The sequence below is a fragment of the Eschscholzia californica genome, unplaced genomic scaffold (genome assembly GCF_041429995.1).
Source record: "Eschscholzia californica isolate CP2 unplaced genomic scaffold, dmEscCali1.0.p SCAF_2, whole genome shotgun sequence".
NCBI classification, from domain to species: domain Eukaryota; kingdom Viridiplantae; phylum Streptophyta; class Magnoliopsida; order Ranunculales; family Papaveraceae; genus Eschscholzia; species Eschscholzia californica.
Genome location: NW_028238309.1, coordinates 7,921,278 through 7,941,607, shown reverse-complemented (window position 1 = coordinate 7,941,607; position 20,330 = coordinate 7,921,278). Strand labels below are relative to the sequence as shown.

General features: G+C 43.4%; 1 protein-coding gene across 1 annotated transcript; it reads right to left on the bottom strand.

The window, feature by feature from the left end:
* Window positions 1–16,662: 16,662 nt before the first annotated feature.
* Window positions 16,663–19,786, bottom strand: LOC147555857 (uncharacterized). The gene is made up of 2 exons (XM_086663527.1): window positions 17,303–19,786; window positions 16,663–17,228 (listed from the first exon to the last, which is right to left on the bottom strand). The coding sequence occupies exons 1-2, from the start codon at window positions 17,648–17,650 to the stop codon at window positions 16,899–16,901; spliced, it is 678 nt and encodes a 225-aa protein (XP_086519653.1). The 5' UTR covers window positions 17,651–19,786; the 3' UTR covers window positions 16,663–16,898.
* Between the last annotated feature and the right edge of the window lie 544 nt (window positions 19,787–20,330).

The following is a 20,330-nucleotide window of genomic DNA, read 5'->3' as shown; positions in this document are numbered from 1 at the left end:
TGTCCATGCACCAACAATGAAATTTGTAATTCATCGATTAAAAATTCATCTAGATCTTTTGACTCTTCAATATAGCATTCGACATAACAGGGATTTGGAGTTATTGATATAACAACTATCCATCAGAACATATTTAATTTTTGGGTTAATTCCGTTTTAGCCCCCGATTTGTGACCAACTGGCCGTTGTGGCCCCTAATTGTGTCCGGCAGTTCGTTTTGGCCCCAAAAAATTCCTAAATGGCCCCAAATTTTTTCAACCTCCCAATTCTACCCCCATGGCATTTCTGTAATTATTTTTTTTTCTTTTTCTTTGTCCACCTCATCTAACAATTGACACATCACTCTGTCCACCTCACCCTTCTTCTCCGGTGAAAGGTTGCCGGCCGGAATAAAAAATTCCGGCCGGCCACCTTTACCAAAATATTTTTTTTTTCATTTCTCTCTCTTCTTCATCTCCTTCTTTCTCTCTCTCTTCTTCATTTCTCTCTCTTCTTCATCTTCTTTCTTTACCTCTCTCTCTCTAACCCTTCTCTCTCTCACCCTGGTCGGAAACCAGACCTTGAAGGTCTGGTCGAAAAAACTTGACATTAAAATAATTTCGGATAAAGAAAGAAGATGAAGAAGAAAGAGAAATGAAGAAGAGAGAGAAGAAGAAGAGAGAGAAAGAAGGAGATGAAGAAGAGAGAGAAAGAAGGAGATGAAGAAGAGAGAGAAATGAAAAAAAAAAATATTTTGGTAAAGGTGGCCGGCCGGAATTTTTTATTCCGGCCGGCAACCTTTCGCCGGAGAAGAAGGGTGAGGTGGACAGAGTGATGTGTCAATTGTTAGATGAGGTGGACAAAGAAAAAGAAAAAAAAATAATTACAGAAATGCCATGGGGGTAGAATTGGGAGGTTGAAAAAATTTGGGACCATTTAGGAATTTTTTGGGGCCAAAACGAACTGCCGGACACAATTAGGGGCCAAAACGGCCAGTTGGTCACAAATCGAGGGCTAAAACGGAATTAACCCTTAATTTTTTCACTTCGAAATTTTCCCAAGCAGACTGTGCAAAGATAGAAAGATGTAGTGAGAAATTTCGAATGAAGTTTTATATATGAGAAATTTCATATGAAGTTTTATATATTCTAAAATCCAAAGAAACTAAAATGGCCGGTGTTTCAAGATTGAAAAAACTAAGGGAGAAATAGACAAATTAGAATAAAATTTGATATATGTGGGAGGAGTAAGTAGATATTAAAATGAGAAATAATTACAGTGAAATTAAACTAAGGGAGAAATAGACAAATTAGGATAAAAATTTGATATAATGTGGGAGGAGTAAGTAGATATTAAAATAAAAAATAATGGAAGAGGGAGAGATAAAGATGGAGGGATAATAATTATTAAGAAATTAAAAGTAATTTAATTCATGTCCTAATCACATAATCACATATCATAGGTCCAATCATATTAATTTTGTCCTAATCACATATCCTAGTCACATTCTTTTGTATTAATTGTGTCCCAGTCACAAGGATCTGCTTTGTATAATAGATATATACTAGGATTAATTCGTGTCAAATGCACGGACATTTTTGTGTTTGCATTTTGGGTGTTACAAAAAGGCCGCGGCTTTGGGGAATAAAGAAAATTCTCCGGGGAATAAAGACTTTTCTTAAAACTAGTCAAATAAGATTGACTTTTTATGTTTTTTTTTATTGCTAAGGGGCTTCTAATTTTAAAAGATGCTATAAAAAAAGCTCCTCCATCTCATCACCTCTCTCTGCCACTTCATCGACACCTCATCATCTTCTCCGGCGAAGTCGCCGGCCGGCAAATTTTCCCGGCCGGCGACCTTCAAAACATAATTTTATTTTTCTCTTTCCTCTCCCTTTTTTTTTTTTTTTACCTCTCTCTCTCTCTCTAGAACAGATCTAGAGAGAGAGGTCTGTTCGTGTCATCACGAACAGACTCTGTTCGTGTCATCACGAACAGAATCTGTTCGTGTTTCATCACGAACAGAATCTGTTCGTGTTTCATCAGGAACAGATCTGTTCGTGATGACACGAACAGAATCTGTTCGTGTCATCACGAACTGAATCTGTTCGTGTCGTGTTCCATCACGAACAGGCCTCTCTCTCTCTCTCTAGAACAGTTCTAGAGAGAGAGAGTTAAAGAAAAAAAAAAAAATATTAGAGAGAGCGAGAGGAGAGAGAATTTTTTTTTAAAAAAAGTATTATGTTTGAAGGTCGCCGGCCGGAAACTTGGCCGGCCGTCGACTTTCGCCGGAGAAGATGATGAGATGTCGATGAAGTGGCAGAGAGAGGTGATGAGATGGAGGAGAACTTTCAAAAAAAATGTATTCTGTATTCCCCATAAAAATTTATTCCCTGGAGAATTTTCAAAAAAATCTGGATTCCCTCGAGAATTTATTCCCCGGAGAATTTTCTTTATTCCCCAAAGCCGCGGCCTACAAAAAATACAATCCGCGAAACAATTTGATCTATGGATAATGTCGTTGTAGTAAAAGTCGTAATGCCATAGGCATCATTGCCGCAAGGCATAAGTGATGAGTCACATGTTATCAAAACTAATGGCTTAGCACAGATATAATTCAAAAAGATTGGTGAAAACCCGAGAACAAAGTAGACAGTTCTAACCACAAAGACTCGAGTGGTATACATGAAAATGAGTTGAAACGAAATTCAAATTCATTTTCGATCGACTTAAAAAAGATAAGTGTAGAAAATAAATATTGGAAAGTGAACTAAACACACTATTACATTCATTGATTGAAGAATTTGGTTGTGAACAAAATGATATTACATGGCCATTGTAGAATCCAGTTAAATTTAAATAATAACTGAACGACAAATATTCTAGTTATGATATCCTTGGTTCAACATCCCACTTCTCCTATCTTCGGCTTTTTCTATTTAAGTGATCACTTCCGCTTCTCCGGTTTCAACAAATTAAGGTGTGATAACTATCTTGTTTTAGAGTTTAGACAGTTTGACAGTTCTCATACTTGAACAAACTAATAAAAGTTTCTATACAACCCCACTGATTTCTTTATGTAAGACCACAATATCTCATCTTTAGGGATCATTCTCTCATTCGATTCACCTACGAACTGTCTCCCTCATTATCTCATATGAGAACAACTTCAATAGAAACAATGTATTTCTTTCGAAAATGTTAGTAAAATGACCGCAATTCACTTACCCATATTATCTTTTACCTACTCACATGAACACTACAAATAATCACAGTTCACGTTGTGTCCTGGACCTTATCGTCAAGTAAAGACACATTGATATGTTGCTTCGACGACTTAATTCTCCCATCAACATCAACTGAGAAAATTTACTGCATCTTATACACAAACTCAGAGACATCAGTGGAATGAAATCAATCAAGTCAACATTCTCTTTGTAACAGGGGCCTACGGAATAAATAAGTACTTTATGACCTTTAAACTACAATTTCTAGCTAGCTATTAAGATTGAAAAATAACTCATTGGAATTCCAAATTTGACCAAAGGTTGTTAAGCATTTCATGGAAAATTAGAATTTATGCTCTAATAATATTGACTTCACCTTTATCTTTTTCGTGTATTTGCAGAATCTTTGGTTTACATGAATATATATTTGTATTCGTTTGGTTCAAAATCTAATACTTTTTGCAATTTTCTGCAATTTTTTGCGCCCCTTTTACGAACCGGTTGCAACTCTCTTGCAAAATTGCAAATCTCTTACACCAATTACAAATTTCGAAAATATCTAGAGAGCTGAAGACTAGACAAAACTGAGTGATTTTTTTCACCAAAACGAAAATTTGGAGGGAGTTCTGACCAAATTTCCTCTATTTAGAATTTTGAAAAAGTGAACAAACGAAAGAAAAGTGGAGTTATATAGCTTACGATGTTTGTTTCTTGTAAGATACCTGCTCCTCTACACGCAAAGTTGACACTACCGCGCTCAATCAACACATTTGTTTTGTTAGTTGCTGATTGTGGGGACGAAGAAGGTGGGAGAGTTGGTAGATGTAGTTCCAAGGCTGCAATTCGAAGTTTGAAAAGTCAAATTTTGATGAACTTAATACTCAAAATGATAGATAAGATTTTTTTTGTCGAAAAAATAATAGACGAAAGAAACAAATATTCATTTGACAATTTTCCTCTAATGTCCAATTAGAGATATCTCATTTTTTTAATTAAATAATTGTGAAACTCTCTTTTTTGTTCTTAGCAGTACGAAAATATATAGTCATACACTTATTATATTTCTTTTCTTCCCTCTCATATCAGTGTATCACTTTGGCCTACATAACACTCTAACTTCGGTCTATGATGGGCCTATAAAGTTTCCTAAATAGGTCACCACCCGCAAGTATACGGGCGTCAAGTGATAATTCCGGTAAGACCGGTTCGTTCCTCAGAGACTAAGTGAAACCTATTCTAAGACTTGGAAGTAAGAATGTTTTGTTTGAAAATTGGTTTTTGTGGTTTTGGTGATAAAATAATAAAGAACAAAATAATAAAACAAATAATGATACAAGGAACTCAAATGGGGGGAGATGACCTAGGGTGTCTGGAATCCACCAAATAACTCACTTTTAAACACATGAAATCAACTGACTAATTCTCTCGTTTTATAACTCAGAATTTCGGATAATGAACTATCCTAATTCCGGGAGATGTTTTCGATAAAATCGGTTTTTAACTCATGATTGTAATTGTCTTATTTAAAAAATGAATTTCTAAACTACTATCTATCAATCAATAAGTATGTATCGTCAAAGGATTTAACCTAAGCACGATACATCAAACCTAAAAGCATAGATAGTGAAAAGATAATTGACTTGACAAATTAAACAATTTAAACATTAAATCACATTCAAAGAATTAACCAAATAACTCGTGTTTCTAAAAGGTCGAATATGGTTTCATCATCAACCCTAGATTGAGAGTCTTAGCTAATCATGATCAAAGATTAAAATCAATATGAAGAATAAGAGAAAATGGAAGGAAAACAGAACTTTTCTCACTTATTTTCCACTGGCAGCCAAACGCACTCTTAAGGAAAATAATTTTCTCGTCTTCTCCGAAATACTTTCCCTCTGGGAAAATTATTTTCCAACCGTTTTTCTCTATCTCTCTTCTGTTTCTCTCTTTCTGAACTCTTTCTTTCTCTCTCTATAACCCACTGTTTTCTTTCTTTTTCTCACAAAAATCAGAAAACAGGAGAAGAAGAAGAAAAGATGATGAACACTGTTAAACCTCTTGATTGATTACAATTTTCTCTATCAATCTCTTTACAGCCACTCTTTCTCTCTATGAATCTCTCTTTTCTCTCACAAAAAAGAAAAGATTACAGAAGATAAAGATGTTACAATAAAAGATGATGGTGCTCTGTTTCTCTTTCTCTCTCTCTGATTTTTCTGTTTAATTGAGCTTCAAAGAGGATTTGATCCCCAAAGATGAGATATCTTCTGGTTCTGTTTCTTCTCCCTTTTATATCCGAGAAGATGACCAACATAAAGATAGCCGCTCCCTCTCTCTCACATTATCGTATTTCTCTCTCAAAGAAAATCAGAATATTCTCTGTTTCTATCTCTATCCGAGCATCTCTTTCCTTCTTCTTTCTATTTTTATTAGAAAGAGATATCTCTTTCTATATAGTGAGGATATCTTCAATCTTCTTCCTCCATATTTCTCAATCTCTGTTTAAATTTCTAGAGTGAAAATATATCTCATGAAGGATTCTCTCAAAATATAATCACCACTGATTTTTATCTCTAAAACCGAAGTAAGGAAATCCGATTCTTGATTTCTCTCTCTAATATCTCTATCTTCTTCTCTCTTCATCTCTGTAAATCTCCATAAAATCACTCCACTGATTTCAGTTTCTAAAACTAAAGAAGAATTCCCTTTCACTCTCTACTGTATGGAGTATTAGTGAATATAGAAAGAAATGAGAAAGAAAATATCTTTCTCTGTTTCTCCCTTTTTTGGTTTCTCAATCTTGCAAAATCCTTCCTTGAACAAATCAACTAGGGAGCCCGTAATTTGGGGACTCCCTAGAACCCGTCCAACCTCTTTGGACTACAAGACAAAGAAAATTCTAGAGAGAGAAAGTGATTTGGTTTTTGTCTTGTAGTCCAACTAGGTTGGACGGGTCGCAGGGTGTCTCCAAATTACGGGCTCCCTAGACTTTTTGAATATCCTCTTTACCAATCTCTAAAAATTTCCAATCTCTAAAAATTACTCGGCTTCCTTGAATATCCTCTTTACCAATCTCTAAAAATTTCCAGCTGTTCTCTTTCTCTCTAATGTGCAAAATGTTTGAACTTTCCTATTTATGTTGTTAATGTAAAAAGAAATATGTGAGAGAAAGAGGAAGGATGACAACTACCTCCCTAATTCGTGGCCAATCCGTGCCATTTTGTGGGCTGTTTATGTGAGAATTATTTGGTGCATCGGGAAGTAGTTTAATATGTTGTACCACAAGTCCATATCAACCCACGTGAGCATAAGTAATTCCAACCGTTAGATGCACTCGAACTGACGGTATTATATTGTGTCATGTCACACAAAATCAAAGACTTAAGAAATCCTGAGAGCCCGCCTAAATGACCGAATATATTTGGAAGCCGAGTAATTCAGTCCTTCTTGCGCGCCACGTGTCCTCCAGTTGACTTGGTGAACGGGTTTTGAACCAAACTTTGACCCGTCCTAGTTTTCGCATCCGGACTTCGATTTGACTTCTGTCTTCACCCACGAATTCGTCTTGGACTGTACTTTTCAACCGAGCACCAATATCGACCAAAATACCCTTGTCATTAAAATGACCAAAAGGCCCCTAACATCTATTTCTCTCCATTTCGTTTGTTTTTTCACATTAAGTCCTGCAAAGACACTTGAAAAAGAAAAACAAGTAATTCATCAGAGTAACTGCTCGAAATGGACTAACTCACTCCAGTTAAGAGATTCATATGGGACATTTTCATGTCTCATCAGTCTATCCATGAATATTTCTATTTAATATGTAATTTCACGGCTGACATAACATTCTAACTTCGAGTTTTCCATGAATTATTCTATCTAGTTTGTAAGTTTAATTAATAATTTCTTCTTTAACTTTTTAATCTTTCGTTTAATTTATGATTTCAATTTACATTTGTAGTCTTTGAATATATAGGGTTATAATTAATAAAAGAAAAACATGTATCAAGAGGTGTCTTCGAATTGGTTACACTTGGAAACGTCAATTTTAACGTAAAACAAAAAATAATTGAGAAGTTCAAACTTTTTTCTTAGAATTTTACGATCTTTATTGCAAATTGTTGCAATTCATTAGCTTTAAATTTTTGATAAATGTTGTTGGTAAAATAGAAAAAGGATGGTTGAGAGCAAAAAAAAAAAATAGGTACAAGAAATTAATATATGGCGACAGAGCATAAAAGAAATCCAAGAAAAAAATAGCAAACAATAACGATAAAGGTATTTCCGTACTTTCAAATGTAAAAAAGGATTTCACTAATATCCAATTAAAAAAAATATTGTTAATTGGACATTAGTGGTGAGGGGGTATCGCTAAATTCTCCTAAAATAACTGATTCAATGCAGAGGTATGAACTAACATCTATTTAATAAAACAGAAGGAAAAAAAACGTTGACAAACAACTTTTTTTTAGTAAAGGATATAGTCTAGGAAAAATGATTGTGTGGGTCAAGAAATTATACGTAATTACTAAAAAAACAAGCATCTTTTTTTATTGATCAAAATGTGCCAAAATATTATAAGTAATGAGAGATAGAGTTCTAAATAATATAAATAATTATCAATCAGGTCATTTTCTAATATTTTTGTTCCCAAAATACCCTTGCTTACTAAAAACCTATTTTCTCTCTGAAAACTCCCAAAAAAAGTTTAGGTTTTCTTCTTCTTCGTTCTTCTCTGTTCCTCTTCTTCTCAGCAAGACAGCAACAAACAAAACCCTAATCACCAACGTAATATCAAGCCCTCTGATCGTCATGCTCAACCAAAGGAGATAACTATCCATTTTGTTAAAGAAGAAAACCTTAACCCTAGTTCTCCTGATACTGGAATCGGAGATGAAGACGAAGATGATGATGATCATATGAGTTTCTGTGATGTGGGTTATGTGGTGGATTATCTGGATGGAGATGAAGATAGGTGTTTGGTTGAAGAAATGTAGAAAAACTGGTACAAAATTGACTTCAACTCTTTAAGTTTGATTAGTAAGCTGTTAATAAAGTTTAGAATTGTAGTAGGGTTTGTTAATATGATGATCAAACTTGTTCTTGTATTGGCCAAAAACGGCATCAGGGCTCAAAGGAGGCGGAATTCGTGTTGGGCCTTCCTTATGCGCCCGCCTTCATGCAACATGGAGTGTGCGCCTCTAGCAACCCAACGAGCCTGGCATGGAAGCCCGTCGAGAGTTCCTCACTAGCAAGCCCAACGCGCTTAGTAGGCCCAGTCATCAGGCATGCTCGCCCTAGCCCATGCACTCTTCTAGCGTGACAACCCTAGTCTGACTTGTCAACTCACTCAGACTTCGTAGGGTCACGCCACCACGTGGCTAGCAGTTAAAGAACAAGTCACCTCAATCCCTAACATTTCGCTATACATTGAGGTCATGGTAGAAGACCGAGTCTTGCGCTACTTTGAGGGAGTAGTAGACCTCTTCTATCGATAACAAGCAGACTAAGACAACAGGCATCGTAGGGCTACGACGCCTCATCTAGAGATCAACGGCTACGAAGACACTCTAATGAGATCCCACTATTCCGGATCTAACTAACCCGCGCCCATGGGCGGTTATCCTTCTCTAAGTCCTATAAATAGAGGAGGCCTCATTCTCAGAAGGGATCATCTCGCTCTCACTCGAAATTACTTACTCTCAACTTAGCGTTCCAGAGACCCTTTTGCTCCGATCACATCAATCACCACTAAAGCTCCGACTAGAACCCGTCCACTCCGGTGACATCTTATCTAAGTTAGTCAAAGAAGGAGGTTTCGGCCAGAAGTGTCTACGATACTTCACCAGATCTTATTGGAGGCTCTCTGTTCCTCATCTACCTCTCTAGTCTACCCTACTGTGACCAGAAGTCTACTCTGCCGTGATCAGAAGTCTGCTCTACCATCGTCAGAAGTCTACTCTGCCGTGATCAGAAGTCTACTCTGCCTAACCAGAAGTCTACTCTACCGCCCGAGTAGACCAGAAGCTATCCGACTCATCTTTCCGTAGAACCGAGCTCCGGCCACTCTACGAGTCGCGCCACCTCCGATACTACAACGACTCCACTATCATTAGTAACTACTTTCGATTTATTCATTTATATTATCGAACTAAGTTGCTGACTTGACCGTCGGAGGGTCCTTGGCCGACACCATCTCCGGTGCCCCATTGGACTTCACGGTTTTGTTTCTCTTGTGCAGGTCAACAGGTCTCTAGTACCCGATTCCTACCCAGACGTTGGTCTATCAGTAGCCCGTTCTCTACTCGGACGTTCGTCTACCCATCCACCCGACTACCAGACCCGACCTTCTGCCCGTCAACCTGTCTATTTGGAGGCCCGAAGCCTAGTTGCTGGTGCCCACCTAACGATCTCTCTAACCGTGTGACTTTCTACCCGTCCACAGTTTGGCCCCCACCGTGGGGCCTCAGCAACAACTATCAAAGACGACCTTTGCAATGGCAGATGACATGGTAGCCACTCCGATCGATATTTCAGCCCAGATAGCCGCTCTCACAGCCCAAGTACAGGAGAATGCCCAAAAGTTCAAAGCTCTGGAAGAAGAGAATTCTCTGATGAGAGCAGAAAACCAACTGCTTCAAGAGAAGATCACTGAGCTCTCTGTACCAAGAACAACAGGAACGAGGTTCCGAGCTCCAGTTACTTCAATGCAACCTTTATGAACTCCGGAGCCAGGAAGTTCTTCCTGCCAACCTATCATGCAATCGACTACCGTCAGCGGTTCTACGACACTACCTGCTACTCAAGCTGGCTCTGCAACACCTTTCATAACGACTCTACCTTCATTCCAGAGCTCTGCTCTGCCCCTACACTCTACTCTTCCCCTACATTCTACTACTGCTCCTCTTTTTTCCTCTTCAATGTTTACCATTCCCTCCTCCCACACTGTGGCGGGGGGGACAACCCTTAATTCACAAGCTGACATTCTGAACTTATCTCTCACAGGTACTCCTTTGGAGCAGATCATGGCTAGGAAACTCGCAGAGATGGAGGCGATGATCACTAGGATCCCTGGAGTTCCAGCCCCACTAAGGAAAAGTCTGCCCCAAAGCTACGCGGACTCACCTTTCGTCGATGCTATTGCCTTGGTAGAAATGTCTAAGAAATTTTCATTCCCCAACATGAAAATGTACGATGGAACATCCGATCCAGACGATCACATCGCTTCATATAAGCAGAGGATGTTCACCGCCGCAATACCCAGAGATCCCAGGGAGGCGTGCATGTGCAAAAGCTTCGATTCAAGTCTCGTAGGTCCAGCTTTGCAGTGGTACACGAACCTGCCCAACAACTCGATCGCTTCCTTTGCCCAACTCACAGACACGTTTGTAGAGCAGTTCGCCAGCAGCAAAAAGCTAGAGAAACTATCTGGCGACCTCTATCGAGTCCACCAGAGAAGAGGCGAGCCACTCAGGGACTTTGTGGGGAGGTTCAATCGAGAGAAAGTGTCGATTCCCTACTGCAACCAGGAGACGGCAGTTGACGCATTCCGAAAAGGTTTGCTACCAGAAGGGGAGCTGTACAAGGAGCTTACTAAATTCAACTGCACTACCATGGAAGATGCCTTGGCCCGCGCTTGGGTAGAAATTCGGTGGGAGGAAGACGAAGCCCACCGAAACAAATATTATTCTTATGATGACAGGAACAGGGATCGTCGCCCCAGACGACCAGATCGGAGAACGGATAGCAGACCAGGGGAGCCCTACCCGACTTCCAGACGTGGCCCCCCTAGGGAGAACAGAAGGCCACTTGACCCTCCATCAGGTCGCCCAACAGAGAAGCCTCAAGGACCTATTCGCACCAGAATTCCGGATTACAACCTAAGCATTGAACCAGTGGAACTAGTAGCAGTTATGAAGGGCATGTGAAGTACAGTAAGATGGCCAGGAAAGACGAAGACTCCTAGCGAGAAGAGAGACACTACCAAGTGGTGCGAATTCCATGGAGATCACGGCCACAACACTGCAGATTGCATAGCCCTTAGACTAGAAGTTGCAGAGTTGCTGAAAAGAGGTCACCTTACCGACTTGTTGACAGACAAAGGGAAGAATACATTGGCACGTCAAGACACCCAACTCAAGGAACCAGAGCAGCCGATTCCTACGAAGACATGTCTAGTAATCTCAGGAGGTTCTGAAGTGAGCGGAGTCAGCCACTCTGCCGCCAAGAGGAGTGCTAGAATTGCAGTAAACCCTCTAGCCCACTCTACAGAAGCCACTCCTCATGCTTACACCAACCAGACAATAAGCTTCGTAGACAATGAAGCAACAGGGCTCGTCAACCCTCATCATGACGCTCTTGTCATCTCTCTTAATATCGCAAATGTTTTAGTTAAACGTATTTTAATCGATAACGGTTCGTCTACTAACGTTCTTTTCTTGAATGCTTTGCAAGGTATGGGTTTAGACGAATCTTGCATCTGCCGACGGTCCACTGTCCTGGTAGGGTTCAGTGGAGAGCAAAAGCACACATTAGGGGAAGTCACCCTTCCCGTCTTCGCAGGAGGAGTCAACCTTAGTACTGTGTTCGTTGTGCTAGATTGCCCTTCTGCCTATAATATCATACTTGGTAGGCCATGGATTCATAGCATGAGGGCAGTACCATCTACTTTCCATCAAGTGCTCAGGTTTCCAACTCCATGGGGCGTACGAGAGGTCAGAGGGGAGCAGAGCTCGTCAAGAAATTGCTACAAAAATGCGATGAAAGCGCCAAAGTCAACCTTATAGCAATTACAGAAGGAAATGCTCGGTAGCACCGATTCAGACCATCCAAGCATAGAAGAATTAGATGAAGTACAGATCCACCAAACTTCCCAGATCATAAAGTGCAGATTGGCTCTAAGCTTAGTCCTATGTTGCGGAGCAAGTTGGTCGAATTCCTCACTGCCTATCATGATTGCTTCGCCTGGTCCCATGCTGACATGACAGGAATCGACCCCGAGGTAATGGTACACAAATTACAGGTAGATCCTAGCCATCCTCCAGTAAGACAGAAGCGTAGAAAGTTTGCTCCAGAACGCAACAGAGTGATAAATGAGGAAGTCCAGAAGCAGGGTCTATCCGAGAAGTCAACTACCCCGACTGGTTAGCTAACGTTGTCGTGGTGAAGAAGAAGAACGGAAAATGGAGAGTCTGTATCGACTTCACCGACCTGAACAAGGCTTGCCCCAAGGATTCATTCCCGCTGCCCCACATTGACATGCTAGTCGATGCCACTGCAGGCCACCAACTACTCAGTTTTATGGACGCATTCTCTGGATACAACCAGATACTAATGCACCCGGCAGACCAGGAGAAGACTGCCTTCGTCACAGAGAGAGGCATCTTCTGCTACAAGGTTATGCCGTTCGGGTTGAAGAACGCTGGAGCAACTTACCAGAGATTGGTAAACAAAATGTTCGCTGGTATGCTGGGAGACACCATGGAAGTCTACATCGACGACATGCTGGTCAAGTCTCTGGTGGCCGACGAGCATCTAAAACATCTCGAACAAGCATTTGACGTGCTAGAAAGGTACAATATGAAACTCAATCCTACTAAGTGTTCCTTCGGTGTCTCTTCAGGGAAGTTCTTGGGCTACGTGGTGACTCACAGAGGAGTGGAAGCCAACCCAGACCAGATCCAATCAGTGATAAACATCCCTTCTCCCACATGCATCAAAGATGTGCAGAAGTTAGCTGGTCGGGTAGCAGCCCTTAGCCGTTTCATCTCACGCTCCTCTGAGAAGTGCCACCATTTCTTCTCTACTCTGCGGAAGGCCAAAGAATTTGCGTGGACTCCAGCATGTGAAGAGGCACTCCAGCAGCTGAAAGAGTACCTAACCTCTCCACCCTTATTGTCCAAGCCTCAAGAAGGCGAAAACTTGTATGTTTATCTAGCAGTCTCTGAAACGGCAGTAAGTGCAGTACTAGTACGGGAAGAACAAGGTAAGCAACTACCCGTCTATTATGTTAGCAAGTCTCTACTCGATGCAGAGACACGTTATAGCCAACTAGAAAAGCTTGCCCTGGCCTTAGTAGTGGCTGCCAGGAAGCTAAGACCTTACTTCCAGTGCCACCCGATGGTTGTAGTTACCACATTTCCATTAAAGAATGTACTTCACAAACCAGAACTATCTGGTAGACTAACCAAGTGGGCAGTCGAACTTAGTGAGCATGATATATCCTACCAACCTCGTACTGCAATTAAGTCTCAAGTGTTGGCTGACTTCATAGCCGATTTTACGCCTGGTACTCTAATTCAAGCCGAGAAGGAGTTGTTGTGCCTTGCAGAGCAGAAGATGTTGAAATGGACGTTGTCGGTTGACGGGTCCAGTAACATGAATGGAGTTGGACTAGGCATAGTCCTCCAATCCCCCGAGGGAGACCAAATCCAGCGTGCCATCAGATGTGAATTCAAAGCTACGAATAACGAAGCAGAGTACGAATCCCTGATCGCTGGACTAGCTCTTGCCAAAGACATGGGCGTCCGAAAAATAGAATTAAAGTCAGACTCCCAACTGATAGTCAACCAGACGCAAGGAGCATACCAAGCCAGAGATGCCAGGATGACCGCTTATTTGACCAAGGTAAAAGAAATGCTAGCTGACTTCGAAGAAGCTGATATAACGCAAGTACCCAGACTAAAGAACGGGCACGCTGACGCCTTGGCCAACCTAGGCTCGTCAATCCAGGCCAAGGCAGAACAGACAATTCCACTTGTCATCCTCCAATGGCCAGCCACGTGGAAGAACTCCACATTAGAAGTAACAACTTTAGACTCCACCGATAACTGGATGACACCCATAATAAGCTACCTGACAACCGACCAACTACCAGAAGACAAGAATGAGGCTCGCAGACTAAGGGCAAAGGGAGCCAGGTTCACTATGTTGGAAGGTCAGTTACTCAAAAGGTCCTACTCTGGACCGTATCTCAAATGTGTGACTCCAGAAGAAGCCAAATACGTGTTAGCTGAGCTTCATGAAGGGGAGTGTGGAAATCACTCAGGGGGTCGTAGTCTGGTCAGTCGAGTCCTCACAGCTGGCTACTACTGGCCTACCATGCGAGCTGATTGCATAAGTCATGTCAGAAGTTGCGACAGTTGCCAGAGGTTCGCCAACTCTTCTCATTTACCTCCAGAGAAACTCAACTCCATACTCTCACCATGGCCGTTCATGAAGTGGGGTATGGACATCGTAGGAAAGTTGCCCACTGCTCCAGGGCAGCGAGTCTATATGCTAGCCGTAACAGATTACTTCACCAAGTGGATCGAGGCTGAGGCATTCCACCAAATCAGAGATCGCGAGGTAAAAAATTTTATTTGGAAAAATGTCATTTGCAGGTTCGGAGTACCCAAGGAGATCGTTACCGACAACGGTTCCGAGTTCATTAGCTTCGATTTCCAAGACTTCTGCAAGGATTGGGGGATCAAGCTTAGCTTTTCTACCCCACGCTACCCCCAATCCAACGGCCAAGCAGAATCTTCCAATAAAACCATCATAAAAATCATGAAGAAAAGGCTCAAAAAGGCTAAAGGGGCTTCGGCAGACGAGCTGCCAGAAGTTCTCTGGTCGTATCGCACTACTGCTAGAACGCCAACTGGTGAGACTCCTTTCTCCCTAGCCTACGGTTCTGAAGCGGTCTTACCGGCAGAAGCTGGGATACCATCGGTACGCTGCCAATGGACAACCGAAGAGTCAAACTGGGAGCAACTCAACCATAATCTCGATACTGTTGACGAACTCCGAGACATGGCGGTAATCAGAAACGCGGCATACCAACAAAAGGTAGCCCGTCACTACAACAGGAACATCAGGGCTCGAGCCTTCAAAGTAGGTGACTGGGTGCTCCGCAAGGTTTTTCAGAACACCAGAGAAGCTGGGGCAGGCAAGCTGGCACCCAACTGGGAAGGTCCCTACCTAATCACCAAGGTGGTAGGTCAGGGAGCATACAAACTTCAAGCAAAAGATGGGCTCAACATTAACAACAGTTGGAATGCCACTCATCTAAAGTTGTACCATTTCTAGACCCTACTTCTTACTTTACTTATTCTTCTCACTGACGCTTATACTGACTTAGGCATCGAAGAGTCGGTGGCTAGACCACCGACTGGCCCTCTTACTCATTCTCTGACAGGCCACTTAGCAAATAAAATGGGACACGCCCCAAACCAATGAAAAGAAGGGCAGAAACAACCTCAGTATACTAAAGTCTGCCATCCGAGCCACTTGGCAGCACACAACTTGCCAAAATCTGACCCCTCGAAGGGGAACAGGAAGTATCATGAACTCTTAACTCCTTTATCCATTTAAATTTTTCTCCCTTGATCATTACTAACTTGGGCGTCGGAGGGTCGATGGCCAAGCCATCGACCATCTCTCCTTTTTTGCAAACAGGCTGGCTATCAGACAGTAGACTCGGACAAGCTGGGAACAAGACACCATCTTCTGTCCTACGACGTCAACCAAGATAACGATCTAAGGCTGGGACAAGCCTACCTCAGCACTTAGTCTGAAAAGGAGTAACACATGATCTCACCTCTTTCATGAATCTTCTTTGTTGTCTAAAAAACTTACTGACTTGGGCGTCGGAGAGTCGATGGCTATGCCATCGACCACCTATCTTTTGGGCGTGCAGGACCAGCTATCTAATGCCAGACACAGGCGTGCAGGACCAGCTATCTAATTGCAGATAAGTCCTAGTTCGACTCTTTAAATAAGGGAGAGTAACGTACCATTACCTCCTTCGTCTGTTCTTCATTGTTATCTCTGAACTCTCACTAAACTCGGGCATCGGAAGGTCGATGGCGATGCCATCGACCACCTACATCTCAGTGTGCAGGATCAACCACCTAAGGGCGGACTTGGACAAGCTGGAAAAAGACACGTTTCCCACATCCTACGACGCCGACCAAAACAACAACCTAAGTCCAGAGTGAACTAACTCCGCACTTAGGCTAGGGGGACAAAGGACAACTAGCATTGGCAAATCGACACCTCTGCCCAGACGACGCCTCTGCAGAGACAGCTCAAGCTGGCGACGAGATACCTCCGCCTTGACAACGCTTCCTCCCTCCTAACTGGCACACTTCTGCCCAAGCAAGACGAACAGACGGGGCACACTTCTGCCCAAGCCAAGACGAACAGACGGCGCAATCTCATTTTACTCACCCTCCACTCAACGAGGCACAAGATAAGCTACAAAGAAGACCAAGGACAGTCCCAGCGACTCGGGTTATTCTGACATACCACTCTTTACCCCTAAAAACAATGGGGCACTAGACATGATATTGTAATTTTGGCACCCCTGGGCTACCCTGGCACGCCTTTCCTCAGTTTAATCTACCAAGCACTTGTTACATTTTATATGAGCATGTTATGTACTAAGTTCTCAAAAGAACTAACAAATACCAAATTAGCAAATAAAGAGCAATCATTAAGTTGTCAGTTTCAACAAAACCAAAGTAGTTCAAGTGCTACGGGATTCACTCCGCAGCAAGTCTAACACGCCCCACGGGCAACTAAAGCACACATGTCTCATAAACCGGAATTAATACAAGTACTAAGGAACCAAAGGCAAAGAGAGTTCCCGCCAAGCCTGACAGGCGAACAAATTTAGGCAACTCACTCCTTTAGCAAACCTGTGCAGACTCAAGCGGCATCGCCAGGTCCCTCTTCATCGCTTATTCCCTCCTCCCTCTTAAACTCCTCCCAACGAGCAAGCTCTCCAGCCAGATCCCAAGTATGGTGCATCCCTTGAGCTACCTCGTTGATAACCTGGCCCCGTGCTAACATCGCCGATCGCTTCGCGTATGATTCGGCCTCAGCAGGACATTTGCCATGTTCCAAATCCAACTCCGCCATCTTCACGGCCATTGCATCGTAGGAAGACTGCAGAGCTGCGTGTTTCTCCCCCAACTCCGCAAGTTGCCTATCTTTCTCGGTTATCAAGCCCTTGGTGAGATTGGCACATGCAGCCGCCTGTTATTCGAATAATTCATCAGTATAAAGAAAAATTGCATCGTGCCAGGTAAAACGGAAGTACAAACGCCAACCTGGTATGCGCGAGCCTCGATCCAATCCAAGGCCCGGACGGCTCCCATCTCGAAAACACGAGTGTCGTCCCCGCTCCCTGCTGTGCGAGAAAGCACTTGGGGCACATATGAGTCATCCCTGAATATTGACGACGACGAAGGCATCTCGAAGTGCACAACATTTGTGCTACCCGTCGAAGGCGCCGTAGACCCAGGCACCGACACAGTAGGAGTAACAAGAGCGTCAGGAAGAACGGTAGCAGCAGGCGAACTTCGACGTGAAGAAGATCCAACCCCCTGTACTGACCCCGCTCCGCGCGGAGGGAGTGGATGTATGACTAAAGCCCTCTTCTGCCTCTTCGCCGACATCGTAGGTTCTGCAATGCACACACTTCCGATCAACAAAGCACAGTAGGAACTGTCAGACCAACCCGACGCATAAGGGGAAAATGTCAAAAGGCTTACCAATAGGTTTGCTAGGGATAAGAAAACTCTCCCAAGTCCTCTCCTCTTTGGGAATCAACAAACAACTAGCAAGAGGAAAACTGGCTTGGCGCTCAGAAAGGTTGCGACGGTTACCGCGAGCACAGTCTGCAGAAACAAACAAAGGGGGGTAATAAACATACAACAACAAAACTGTACAACTGCGACGAGACCAAGCCGAAAGGCAACTTACTAGTGTTCCTCCAACCCGAAGGCAACCACGAGATATCGCGATGGCCAAACAAACTAGGGCCCCTAGCAAAGAAATAACGACGCTGCCACTTCTTCTCGGAGACGGGAAGACCCAAAACCACAGCTGTCTTATCCCTACGAAGGCGGTATTGGTAGCGCCCCTTGTCTAACTTCAGAGAGTAGTGAGCAGCTACGTCATTGCAGTGAAATACTCGGTTAACTCGGCCATCGTCCCCCAACCTTTGGACACAAAGTAGAAGTCTCCAAGCATTGGGGGTCAGTTGCGACGGTACTATGCCAAACTCCTTAAGGACATCGTAGACTGTGAACGGAATAGGAAGCTCTAGGCCGCTCTCAAAGTGATGCTCGTAAAAAGCCACCCAACCCGGCACGTCGTCGTCTACGAACTCTAACGGACCAGGCGCTCGAAGCTCTACATCATCTGGTATGTCATACTTCTCCCTAAACACTCCATTCAAATAATGATCGCTTAAAGTGGATGAAGGGTTTTTAGGTAACTCTGGCCGCGCTCCGGGAACACTCGAACTACCGTCGCTTCGCTCCGAAGGGACGCTGTCAACAAAGGCCACCGGGTACATCTGGTCACTCATCCTACAATTGACATTTCTGGGTTAGAAGGGACCTGAACCTAGCCCGCCGTACACGAACAACCTTAGTCTGGTACGACGCCAAATCCTACCATGCTCGGCCACTCTAGGCTTGCACATCAAGCGCAACCACACGAGGTTATCGGCCCACTAAGGCATTGCTAGAATTTCTACGATGCAAATGCCAAGGTTCAATACGACTAAGGCATGCTAGGATTTCTACGATGCAAATGCCAAGGTTCACTACAACTAAGGCATGCCAGAATTTCTACGATGCAAATGCCAAGGTTCACTACAACTAAGGCATGCTAGAAGTTACACGATACAAATGCTAAAGTTCACTACGACTAAGGCATGCGAGAATTTCTACGATGCGAATGCTAGAGTTAGCCGCGACTAAGGCATGCTAGAATTTCTACGATGCAAACCTCTAAGGTTAGCTACAACCGAAGCATGCTAGAAGTTCTACGATGCAAACGCTAAGGTTAGCTACAACTGAAGCATGCTAGAATTTCTACGATGCAAATGCTAAGGTTAGTTACAATTAGGGCATGCTAGAATTTCTACGATCCAAGTGCTAAGGTTAGCCACGACTAAGGCATACTAGAATTTCTACGAAGCAAGTGTAAAAGTTCACTACGCTAACATGGCAAGACAGGCATACTAGAAATCCTGCGAGGCAATTATAAAGTCCACTACGCTAACATGGCGAGTAAGGCAAACATAATTTGGTGGAACCCTACTACTACAACAAGATCAAAACACAGAAACATATAAATTCACTTCGATTCTTGCAATGAAAGATTGAAATTTAAGAAAACTACGAAGAACGAACGAAGAACGCGAAAAACAGATGAGAGAATTCGAGACTTACCTTTAGAAAGCTCAAGATTTTCTCTCTCCAACTCTTCCCTCCAATGTTTGCTCCAAAATCCACTCCCAAGTTATGAGGGTCCAAGACCCCTTACCCCCTTATATAGGGGTAGTAAAGCTGAAAGAACGGACCACATCGTCCGACCCATCACATCGCCACGTGGCGCGTCCCCATCCTTACAAAACGGTTTACTATTGACTGTTGTAGTGGAAATCAAGGCGGACTTAATTCGCAACACTACTTGAGTTCGTTCGTCCAAACAATCCGGGAGAAGAAACTAAGAGTCGATCTCTCGCCAAGGTAACCTCGGAAATTACTATATACACGTATTTTTTGCACAAAAACGTATCCGTACGTATATATATATATATTAAAAAAAAAAAAAAAAACGGGCGCCCAGCAGGTCTGGGCAGGGCAGAACGCCCCTACCCTGCTGCGGCAAGGCTGGGCAGAGCTGGGCAGAGCGTTCCTGCCCTGCCGGGCCAAGGCAGGGCAGGACGTCCCTGCCCTGCCGCGCCAAGGCAGGGCAGGACTCCCCTGCCCTGCCGCGCCAAGGCAGGGCAGGACGCCCCTGCCCTGCCGCGCCCAAGGCAGGGCAGGACGTCTCTGCCCTGCCGCGCCCCAGGCAGGGCAGACCGTCTCTGCCCTGTCGCGTCCTTGGCAGGGCAGACCGTCCCTGCCCTGCCGCTACCTTGGCAGGGCAGACCGTTCCTGCCCTACCGCTACCTTGGCAGGCCAGACCGTTCTGCCCTGCCTGTGCAGGGGAGGGCGCTGCGCCCTGCGCATACATCCTCGGTCGACGGGAGCATCTCCCTTTCGCGGCAAACCACGAGCGCGCCTCGGTACCCTAACGTCTGTCGCTTCTCTCTGATTCGAGGGCAACTCTCGCTCA

Excerpts from the sequence above, each read along its gene's own strand:
- LOC147555857 (XM_086663527.1), bottom strand. The coding sequence starts at position 17,650 with ATGTCGGCGAAGAGGCAGAAGAGGGCTTTAGTCATACATCCACTCCCT. Across the intron at positions 17,229-17,302 it reads TCGAGGCTCGCGCATACCAG|GCGGCTGCATGTGCCAATCT; the intron begins GTTGGCGTTTGT and ends TTCGAATAACAG.